This window comes from Anopheles merus, unplaced genomic scaffold (genome assembly GCF_017562075.2).
Source record: "Anopheles merus strain MAF unplaced genomic scaffold, AmerM5.1 LNR4000668, whole genome shotgun sequence".
NCBI classification, from domain to species: domain Eukaryota; kingdom Metazoa; phylum Arthropoda; class Insecta; order Diptera; family Culicidae; genus Anopheles; species Anopheles merus.
The window spans coordinates 18486-30539 of record NW_024428248.1 but is presented as its reverse complement, the minus strand read 5'-3'; the positions used below and the strand labels follow the sequence as shown (position 1 = coordinate 30539).

General features: G+C 42.3%; 2 protein-coding genes across 4 annotated transcripts; both read left to right on the top strand.

Moving 5' to 3' along the window:
• Positions 1-439: 439 nt before the first annotated feature.
• Positions 440-5977, top strand: LOC121602871. 3 transcript variants are annotated; one of them, XM_041931627.1, is made up of 4 exons: positions 440-1752; positions 3566-4194; positions 4277-4584; positions 4739-5977. In XM_041931627.1, exons 2-4 carry the CDS (start codon positions 4127-4129, stop codon positions 5917-5919), a joined length of 1557 nt encoding a protein of 518 aa, XP_041787561.1. In that variant the 5' UTR covers positions 440-1752; positions 3566-4126; the 3' UTR covers positions 5920-5977. The 3 variants fall into 3 exon arrangements, with proteins under 3 accessions (XP_041787561.1, XP_041787562.1, XP_041787563.1); XM_041931628.1 differs by lacking the exon at positions 440-1752 and having other exon boundaries at positions 3169-3715; positions 3802-4194; XM_041931629.1 differs by lacking the exon at positions 440-1752 and having other exon boundaries at positions 3169-4194; positions 4277-4538.
• Positions 5978-6628: 651 nt separating this feature from the next.
• On the top strand, positions 6629-9511 carry LOC121602872. Its single transcript, XM_041931631.1, has 2 exons — positions 6629-7560; positions 7624-9511. The coding sequence occupies exon 2, from the start codon at positions 9069-9071 to the stop codon at positions 9462-9464; it is 396 nt and encodes a 131-aa protein (XP_041787565.1). The 5' UTR covers positions 6629-7560; positions 7624-9068; the 3' UTR covers positions 9465-9511.
• Positions 9512-12054: the final 2543 nt, after the last annotated feature.

Sequence of the window (12054 nt, the reverse complement as noted above, 5' to 3'; positions counted from 1 at the left end):
ACATATAAACAAATTAGCATCTTTTGTGCACTGTTCCATTCCCCTCCCTGACTTACCCAACCCAGCCGGTACGCTGTGGTGCGTATTACTTAATCGTTGTTTGTCGTTTGTGCGGTACACCCTGGTTGACGACACAAATCTGCTGGTCTGCTGATTCTGCTTTTTACGCTGCTTCCCGTGGTGCGACGCGGACTCTGGGTTCCTGTCCCCCACACTTCGGGTGGACAGTGGGGGGTCTGCATCGTTGGTCACCACTCCAAGCACGTAAGGCACCTCTCCTGAAACGAAAATTGTATAGAGGATAAACGAAAAAAGAGCTATAGACAAAAGATATAGTTTAAGTCTGAAAATAGAAAGAGAGAAGAGAAAAAGGAAGCTGGAAAGAAACGAAAAGTAAAGAAATGAAGATTAGTAACTTTCCAGCTTACGGTGGCCCTTGCGGTGTTGGTTGTTGCCGTGCCGCATTGTTGTCCATTGTTACTCGGGAATGGCACCGCTGCTGCATCTCGTTCCCGATAGAACCGTGGACAGCGGAACAGCACGTGTTCTACGTCCTCTACGGCGTCCCCGCACTCGGGGCAGTTGGGCGAGCCATCTAGGATGCCTTTCTCGACGAAATAGGAGCGCAAGAACCCGCGTTCCGTGAGGAGCTGGGTGTGGAAAAAGTCGACTTCCCCATGCTTGCGGCCGACCCAGAGATTAATGTCTGGAATCAGCCTCCTAGTCTTCAATCCTGGTGCTCCTGGTTGCCCTGCATCCGTTGTCCACTGGTCCTGCCAGCGCCTCATCGTTTCCTCCCTTTGCCACTTCCGTGTGTCTGATTGAACACCACCACTCGCTACCTTTTCGTCGTGGCAGCGGATATCCTCCTGCATGCGGAGGACTAACGGGGTGGTGTTGGCGACATCGCAAGCGGCATCATAAGAAACGGTCTGGAAGGCACTAGCGACTCGGAGAGCGACCGACCAACTTCACTGTACTGAAAATGAAGCCTACTGCGTTAACGTGTGTATGCGCTTCTGCCAAGCCAACCACGCCGTACTGCATGTGTGTGAATATTTGCATCACTGGACTAAGAACACAAATCTCACCGCACAGCAGATCGTGTGTCGCCAAGTGTGTGCGTGTGTTTATGTTGTATACGATAATATAGGTTGCCGACCCCTGGGAACGAAGTGGTGAGTGCCGCTCGGGGCTCGATCGTAGGTACGTGGGTGCAAGGAGATCCCGTCCGGAAAATCCACGCAAACAATGAGACTCCAAATTTTGAGTGATTCAGGCCGAGGGGTATGAGGAAGCTTGAGGAAGCAAGGAGAAACGCGCTGCGGTGAGAGCGCGCTTTGCTTTTTGAGTGCGCTTGTTACTAACACAACACGAACCCAGCGTATTGGAACAAGCCGTGTGTGATTGTGTGCGTGCGTCGACGGCTATTTCAGCTGGAGAACTCGTTTTTTATTTGCACTCAATTTTTGCCGGTCAGTTTGTCTCATTCTTACTACCACATTTGACTTCATACAAAGTGGCAAAGTTCGACGTTTCGAATGTTGATGTTTTTAATCTCCTTGATTCTGCGTGATAATGTGTACAAAAACTTGTTATAGTGAAGTGTATTAATGTGTTTAGTGTTACTTCGACGTGCACAGTTAATTTAAATATGAAAAGTGTTGGAAAACAAAGTGTTTTAGTGATATTTATGCCTGTTTGTACATCGGCCAAAGAGGTAAACATCATGTTAACAAAGTCAACAAAAAGGTAAATAACAACAACATGCATAGAGGTATATGCTCTTTTTGCAAATGTAAAAGAATTATGCCATATGCAAATATTATGTTAGATTTGTGACAAAAGTGTTTTTACTATTATTTACCCGAGTTATTCCATTTCCCTCCCCGCCTATCCACTTGTGTACCGGTAAAATAATAAAAATCGTGGCATATCGTTGTGCATATAATGTGTTTTATGTTTTAATAGTTTAATATGCGGCTAGTTAATTTCGCTGCCGTGGTTAGCATACCGGACATGCAGATTATGGGGTTGCGAACGCCAAACGAAATCCGGGATGTAGCAATAACCGGGATCGCACGTGTACATCTTGGCTTGTACGTCGTGGCTTTGTGATGAGCGGGTCGATCCGAACTTACCGGGTCAGAGTCATCCGTAAGTGACCAGTAGTCGTTCGGGTCGACCCGAAAGGTACAAGTAGGTAAAGTAGGCCCAAGCACCGGGTCGGAAATGCTTATTAAATTACGTACCTACTGATTATTCGGGTTGGCCCAAACTCGCTGCACCCACAGGTCGAATTTGATTCCTAAAGTGATCTAGCAACCCTTACTGCAACTATGGTTCGGGATCGATTCCGTGAGACTCCGGATCGTATCGTAAAATTAATCGTCAAGTATAGCTAAACCCACGAGAGCAGTAAAGGACAGTTAACACTTTTGTTAGAAACCCGGTTATGAATGCCCGCCTGGCTGCAGGAATTCAAGCGAGACCACCATACAATGCATGCATAAATTATATTATGACATAACATAAACGATCAAATTTTATTATGAGCGTGATTATTACAATCTAAATTAAAATTAATAATTTAATTAATTAATTAATTAATTAAGCCTGTCTCGTGGTACAGTCGTCAACTCGTACGACTTAACAACATGCTCGTCATGGGTTCAAGCCCCAAATAGACCGTTATGGGGGGTTATCCAAAAGTCACTGAAAGCCAACACGACAAGTGGTACAGCCAGGCCTTGATCGACACCGTTTGTTGAGTCAAAAGAAAAAAAAATTAAAATAGTTCGATCTGGACCAGTCATATGGTTAACTTTTAATAAATAATTTGAAATTTAACAAACCCTGTTTTCCATACAAACGCATGCTTTTAAATTGAACTGTCAACCAAGTATCAAGTGTTCAATTAAAAAGCATGCCAACGAATAAGCGTTGAACTACAGTCAGAATTCAATAGTTTGTATCAGAATTCCGGTTTTTTTTAATTTCACAAAAATCTCATGGCCTGCCGAGAAAAATTTCATTTTTTTGTATGGAAAAACGTGCCAACTAAAAAGCACATACTCAATAGTTGGCATGGAATCGAAGTTCAACCAATGAGTTCAGATTGTTCTGTTAATTTGTTCTTTTGATCAAATAGCCATTGCCAAGAGAAATGTAATAATAATTTTCTTTACCTGTGTATCTGCATAATGGTGTTGCTAAAAATCAAAGCATTACCCTGGTTTATACAAGGATTCAATGGGTAAATATCTAAACATTACACCTGCTAGTGTTTATCCTGTTACATAAGTACCTTAAAATAAAGGTACAGGTCCGTTACATAAGAAAATAGAAAATCCTACCTCTTTCCTGTCTTATAAAAACCCGCGCAATTTTTGTTTGTGTCAATACGATTCGGGCAGTCGTTTCACTCGGTGTTGTTATGCATGCTCTGTACAGTTATAAATTTTGTGCAATACTGTTATAATACAAGTGCAGAATAATACAAGTGTATATTTTAAATATTCAACGTGCCGTGAATTTCACTCAATCACAACAATGTCGGCCAAAGACCAACGGAAGTCAGGATCCATGTATAGATTCATAGAAGCCAATAATAAAAAGCTTGATGCTGAATTGTTTGGAGAGAGTAGTGAAGCTGGGCCAAGTAAAATTCAGACAGCTACGTCAAATGTAGAGTTCCGTGAACACCCGCATTGTGGTAAGTGCAAAATAAAAAAATTAAAATTTGTGACCAATGCAAATTAAACACAATTATAATACTTATTTTTTATCTACTCATTTCAGAGAACCATCCTTGTCCATTTGATGAATACATCTTGCAAGAAGAATACGTCAGTGATTGGGTTACTATCGATGCATTCGACGATACGGAAGTATATGAAGAGGTCAACGAAGATTACGATGAAGCCGAGGAAACTATGCACAGCACCACAAGAGTCTCAACACGAGGAGGAACCATTTGATGAGCTTATTCGAAATTGGGCATTAAAAACATACCAAACACATCAAGCTCTAAATGGACTATTAGAAATTTCACGTAAAAAAAACGGACTACCAGCTGCCGAAAGATGCGCGCACGTTGCTTAAGACAAGGCAATGTGGAAAAGAAATGTACCCTATAGCAGGGGGAGAATTTTGGTTCCCTGGGGTACGATCGGGTCTCAAGGATCACTTTCGGTAAGAAAGCAATAGTCTTAAATACGATGATTACTTTTTACTAATATTATATGTTTTTTGTCTGTATTTTGTATCTTTACAGCGATGTGCCACCAAGAGTCAGCAAATTTTCGTTGTACTTTTCGATTGATGGACTTCCACTGCACAAGAGCACTCGAAAACAGTTTTGGCCCATATTAATGAGCATTCAAGAAATGCCGGAAGTTCCAGTATTGATGGTGGGCAACTTTTTTGGTGAATCGAAACCAAAGAGTGTTGAGGAATATCTGCGTCCGCTTGTCGACGAGCTAAATGGGTTGATGGATAATGGCATTGTAATAGCCAATAAGCTAATCGAAATACACGTAAGAGCTTTCATCACGGACTCACCAGCACGAGCATTCATAAAAGGTAAATTATAAAAATTCTCTTAAATTTAATGATACATTTGCTTTCTCTTCTATTGGCATAACGTTCTGCGCGGAAAAAAAACGTCCCTATATAGGCTTTTGCGACTTATTTACTTATGAGGTGTATTAATACATATTTTTAAATTTTCTCACAGGTTCAGTTTACTTCAACCACACACATGGTTGCCAAAAATGTACGGTACAAGGAAGATATCACAGCGCACACCGAGTTACATGTTTCCCGGGAATGGATCATCCAGCAAGAACGCATGAAGATTTCGTCCAATCAAATTACGGAGCACATCATCGGGAAAAAACGCCTCTCATGGATCTTAAGAACTTAAGAAAGCAGATTATTATAGCAGATCGTTTGCACCTCTTTGACTACGGCGTAACAAGAACAATGCTGAAAGGATGGAAATCAGGCAAATTAGGAGGGGGTGCCAAGTGGTCTGAAGAAACAATAAGCAAGATTTATGCTTTGCTGAAGGAGGTGGAACTTCCTTTAGAGTTTCATCGCAAACTCCGTTCTGTTGAAGACATTGGATTGTGGAAAGCTAGTGAGTTCCAAATGTTTCTGCATTACGCGAGCTTTATCGTTTTGAAGGATGTATTAACAGATGTACAGTATGACCATTTTATGAAGTATTACTGTGCGGTAACATTGTTATCATCCGAAGTGTATAAGAATGATTGGCTTGAGGCGAAACGCTTGCTAAGAGAGTTCGTTTTAGAATATGGTGTTATCTACGGCGAACATTGCATCACCAGCAACATACATAGTTTGTTGCATGTGTATGATGATGTAGACACATTCGGCCCGCTTTACACCATTTCATCTTATCCCTTTGAAAGTAAGCTCCAGCATGTCAAGAACTGTCTTCGAAACGGTCATAAGGTTTTGGTGCAGGCTGCAAATAGGATATCGGAGCAAAACCCACATATTGCGTCATCAAGTACAACAAATCCATCTTTTCCATTTTTGAAAACCAAAACTAATGGAGTAGCATTGCACATTAATCGACAATTAACTCTTTCTCCTGGTTTTCAGTCCAATTGGTTTTTGACTCATGATAACTACATAGTTAAATATTGTAGCGCAGAACAAAAAGATTCAACTATAAAAATTAATGGGAGAGCATTCAATTATATAACGGAAACCCTCTCGTACTATATTTCACCTTTTATGAAGGATATATATGAAGAAAATATTAGTAACCTTCGTACCGATGAAATGGTATTTTTACCCAGGGATATAAAGTGTAAATTAGTAGCTATTAAAACTACTGATAACTTCTTAGTGTTAGTTCCCTTTCTCAGGACGTTAACCGAATAAAACGTAAAAAATCGATCTTATATAAATATTATTAACGTTTAATTATGTAAATAATTAAAGAAATACATGTACTTTCTGTTTAACATATATATTGTTTTACTTTTAGTTTATATTATTATATATTATTTTTATTATATTATATTATATATATATATATATATATATATATATATATATATATATATATATATATATATATATATATATATATATATATATATATATATATTCAACAAATTCAACCCTCTCTTATTTGAGAGGCGATGGGACTGTCGAATAAGAGGGTTTTCAAATTACAGAGGTTTAAAGTGAATGAGAGGTCCATACAAACAAGAAAGAGACAGAACATTTAGTAAGCAGCCTTAACTGTTGCTATAGGAAACTGCGAACAGAATCGCTAATTTGAGCATAGATCTTTCAATAACCATGGCAACACCATACACAAATAAGAGGGATACAGATTTCAGAGGTTTTCCAAATTAGAGGGACAAAAATGTACTGGAAATCAAGGGACTGTGAAAAATGTTCAAATAAGAGAGGTTTCTCAAATTGGAGAGGTGTCAAATAAGAGATGGTTCACTGTATATATATATATATATATATATATATATATATATATATATATATATATATATATATATATATATATATATATATATATATATTATATATATATATATATATATATTAATTTAGGTATAACATGTAACTAATCTTTGTATTATTGTTATATTATTGCAGATCACAGTCCGTTGCATAAATTTATTTGTTTGTATACGGTTTACTTATACAAAATAAATAAAAATCCAATGAAATGCATTCACTTCCTTATACATCACAGATAATTTTTCAAATACTTCCTGACAGTTTCTTCTAACAAAATGTTTGTATTTATGTTAGAAACTTACAGCCACAAAATTACTTTTAAAGCGTAGCAACCGCGTCATAATCTCTTAATTTTACAGATGTTAGTATCATGTTATGAAGCATTTAGGTAGTATTTTGATTGCACATTTAAAGTTAATATAAATTTTATTGGTTATTAAGGCAAGAATTCATATTATGATAAAATAGTTCATATTAGCTATGTCATAAAGTAACATTACTTATAATAATTTGTACATGTTATAATGATAGTAGTGCAGTGCATAATTTTTCGACTAGAATCCAAATAAACTTTGGTATCAATATGAACATCTTATACTAACGCTACTTAAGCTCATAATGATAAGACTAAAGTTTGAATTATACGTTAATTTAAAAATATTCATATGTACATATGTGACAGCTTATAGACGTTTAGGAATACATAACATATGTATACAGGTTAACTATCTTAATTAACTAAATTAACTAACTTAAAAATTTTCTATTGTGACAAGTCGATTTCCTTGAACCCTCCAAATTCAAGCGTTGAGTAGCATGCTCCAACTTTGATTTCATAAACTTTTCTACAAAAAGGTCATCGACTTCTATCCCTAAGTGATTTTTTCCGACAGCCCTAAGCAAACGTAATACATGCCGGTAATTACAAAACGGTATTTTTTTCCAGATGACCCTTTCCAACTGCAAGAAGCGAAAAATGTTCTATCGAAAAGGATATCCAAAGCCTCATGTAACCTATTGAATGCATCCTGGCTGGTAATATCGGCATCGATTCTTTGTACATAACAAAAAAAAAGAATTCATTATTTTCCAAAATAGCTTCCAGCTCATCTAGCTGCTGCACGTTGGACACTACAGTAATATTAAATGTATTTACATTCCTTCGAAGTCCTTTCATAGGATTCATTGTTAAAGAAACAGAGCAAGTATTTGTGCATTTCGAGCATCCTGTCTAATAAGCAGCTTTCGGCAAAGCGGACAGCAGCAAGACGGGTGGCTTGCTTCTTGCGGCTGTGTTGCAGCAGAAGCATCATCGCTAGAAACTTCCATCATTGATACAGCTGATGTTGGCTTGAGAACATCTGCGCTGACAATCCTTGCTTGCGGGCGTGTCGCAGCAGAAAAACCACCTCCGGATGCTGCAATAACAGTTGCAGACGACGATAACCGTTGTCCTGCGGAGCATTTAGCCATTCCTGGCGGTTTTGCTGCAGCAGCGACAACACCTCCAGATGCTGTCACCACCGCTGAAGACGACGTCAACTGTTGCAATCCAGAATCAACAGCATTTCCTGGCGGGCGTTCCGTAGCAACAACGCCACTGGAAGTTGCTTGTGGTGATGTAGACGGCAACAGTTGTCCTCCGGCGGCAGCGGCAACACTCTTGGCTGTCTCCACCGTTGCAGCCGACGGAAGCCGTTGTCCTCCAGTATGAACAGCAACAACAACACCACAAGATGCTGTCCCAACTGTTGCAGCCGACGGCAACCGTTAACCTCTGGCGTGTACAACACTTCCTGGCGGACGTGCAGTAACAGGAACAACACCGCTGGAAGTTGCGTTTGTTGATTCAGACGGCAACCGTTGACCTCCGGCGGCAGCGACAACACTCCTAGATGCTGTCACCACCGTTGCAGCCGACGGCAGTCGTTGTCCTCCAACATGGACAGCATTTCCTGGTGGGTGTTTTGCAGCAGCAACAACGCCTTTGGATGTTGTGTTCGCCAACGCAGATGACGGCAAACGTTGTCCTACGGTATGGACAGAATATCCTTGCGGGCGTGTCGCAGCAGCAAAACCACCTCCAGATGCTGCAATCACTGTTGCAGACGACGACAACCGTTGTCCTCCGGTGCGTTTAACCCTTCCGGGCGGGTTTGCTGCAGCAGCGACACCTCCGGATGCTGTCACTATCGTTGAAGCCAACGGCAACCGTTGTCCTCCGGCGGCAGCGACAACACTCCTGGATGCTGTCTCCACCGTTGCAGCCGACGGAAGCCGTTGTCCTCCAGCATGAACAGCAGCTACAGCACCTCCAGATGCTGTCCCCACTGTTGCAGCCGACGGCAACCGTTGCCCTCCGGCGGCAGCGACAACACCTCTGGATGCGGTCACCATCGTTGCAGCCGACGGCAACCGTTGTCCTCTAGCGTGTACCACACTTCCTGGCGGACGTGCTGCAACAGCATCAACACCACTGGAAGTTGCGTTTGTTGATCGAAACGGCAACCGTTGTCCTCCGGCCGCAGCGACAACACTCCTGGATGCTGGGACCACCGTTGCAGCCGATGGAAGCCGTTGTCCTTCAGCATGAACAGCAGCGACATCACCACTGGATGCTGTACCCACCGTTGCAGCCGACGGCAACCGTTGTTCTCTGGCGTGTACAACCCTTTCTGGCGGACGTGCAGCAACAACAACACCGCTGGAAGTTGCGTTTGTTGATCGAAACGGCAACCGTTGTCCTCCGGCGGCAGCGACAACACTCCTGGATGCTGGGACTACCGTTGCAGCCGATGGAAGCCGTTGTCCTTCAGCATGAACAGCAGCGACAACACCACTGGATGCTGTCCTCACCGTTGCAGCCGACGGCAACCGTTGTGCTCCGGCATGCACAACACATCCTGGCGGGCGTGACACAACAACACTATCCGGACTAGAGGATGCCATCACCAATGAAGATGATGGAATTTGCTGTCCACCGGGGCAAACACTGTACCAGCTGGCATCATCGTCGAAGATGTATTTGGCTGCTGCATTGCAACACAAGTAACGTTTCTTGACAAACGTGCAAGTGCAGCAGCAACATCATCGGAAACGTTCAACGCCGACGACGGAACAGATGATATTGGTGGCTGTTCATTGGGGGCAGTATAAAACGTAACTGCCGAAACATAACCGCCGAAGATGTCAACGTATATGATGCAGCAGAAGATGTTGTTAGCTGATTCTCCACGGTACTAACTACTGGAAGCACTTGTACGCACGTAGGGTTTCGCACAACTTCTTCACTGAAAAACATACCAACATCATCTGGATCTTCCGGACGCGCTTGCTTTGTCGGCATAGACATGATGTTGCTAGAGCAAAATAGGTACGTTTTTATTTACTTTTCACATTAACTTTAGAGGGAAATATGTTTAACTTACTTTTATTCTTTTAATTGTAGAGATCTCAAAAAAGCGACGTAGAGAAAACTTTGAACAAAACGCTGACAAAATTGCTTGTTGTTCACGACATGAAAATTGAACTGTGAATGTTTACCGCTGTCAATAAAATAAACAACTATGGCACCGCGTTGAAATGTCACGAACACTGCTAAGCATACCACGCATGGCTCGAAAGAACACAAACACATTGACAACTGCAAAGCGCACCGTGCGTTACGGGTGGGGAGGGGGAGGCTCGCGCGAGGGTGTAACTCATTCCTCCAAGAGTAACTGCTAACGGGGGAGGGTACTCAAATCACTCAAAAAATACACTCATTTTGCCGGACGGGATGAGTGTGTTTTTTGAGTGATTTGAGTACCGTCCCCCATTAGCAGTTACTCTTGGAGGAATGAGTTACACCCTCGCGCGAGCCCTCCCCCTCCCCACCCGTAACGCACGGTGCGCTTTGCAGTTCTCATTGTGTTCGTGTTCTTACCAGTCATGCTACCAACACATCCAAATATATTTGTTTCTTTCGTTTCTCGTTTTCTTTCTGCATAGACACGATCGTAAATACGCACTTATTCTAAGAACAAACACAAACAAGGTCATTTTCTATTTCATTAAACACTTTTTGAAACATAAATTACACTTTCACAACACATTTAGAATCCTTCATACTCACGAATGGCGTCATACTGTAAAGTACCGGGTCGAGCCAGGCTGCGGTTAACTTGTCCACAATCTGCGTTGCCTCTGTTCAGCAATTCTTACCTGTCGATGCACGCACTGCATGTGCGTCTGTGCACATTGTTTGTTCACTTCACACTTCACCATAACACACCGGCGCACGAGACTTTGAACAAAATGCGCACCAGCGCACAAACACTGCGCGCGGGACTTAGAACAAAACGCGCACAACCAGTGGCGCGTTAAACGGTGGGCGGACTGGGCGGCCGCCAGGGGCCCCGGCGATCTAGGGGGCCCCGTTATTGTGGATGTTCGACTTCGTATCGATTTTCCCCCCCCCCCCCCCCTCTGGATGGGACTTTTACCATCTATTTCAAAAAGACTCATTTTTAATTAATGCATTTTTCCCATCGCTTCACTCACTATATTTTGTCGAGGGCCCTGAACTGCAGAAAACCGGGGCCCCATATTACTCAAAGCAGCACATTAAATGTTCTAAGAAATCTGCCGATACTTGCACCAAAGTCGCAAGCGAAGAACACTGCGACACGCGCGCACAGCTCAAATCAATACCTCATCATCGTTGGCGCAAAGTATTGGACAGAGCGAGAAACCGTCAATTTTTCCTGGTATGGGTGGCCTGTGCACGAGACACACCAAACCCAAAACCACGCAGAGCAACTTGCTGCTAAAATGGAATGCACAGAACGCTGCGCTTAACTACCACCGAAAACCCGTTACACAACACAATCATACAACACACCCAAGCAAAAATTTAGAGACCCCGAAACACAATATCAATACACCGGCTCGTAGGTGGTAAAATTAGCAGGAAAAACTGACTAACATCAAACAAGCAACGGTGCTCCAGTGGGTAGAGGTTTCACTCGAGAAACGATTCCATCAATATCGATGTGTGCGCTTTTCAATTTGGCTTGGATGAAACGTGCCTGTGCTTGCTGGGGGCCCCTATACTTGTTTTGCAGATGTGTGCCGAAAACAGTCAGCTTTCACGCGAAAATGGTATTCACATTTCAAGCCTGAGATCGTGGAGCGTACCTGCTTTTAACCCAAACCTTAAATTTTCACGCGCGGCCCTACTCAACTTTTGCGGTCAACTGACAAATAGGGGAAAACGGGAAGGGGTGCTATTCATGTGGCCAAAAAGGAACTGGGCCATGTTAATATTAAAATGATGTTTTATCACTATTTACATACAACTTTTTGCGTGAAGACAAAATAAAAAACCGTTACAACTATACTGAAGCCAAAACTCAAGGTGGTTTACGGGGCCTCAACGATTATGTGGACTCTTCGATGAAGGGGTCCCGTTGGTAAGGCCCCGTCGGTAAGGAGGCCTCATCAATAAGGGGCCCCGTCTATTAGGGGCCCCATCAATAAGGGGCCCCG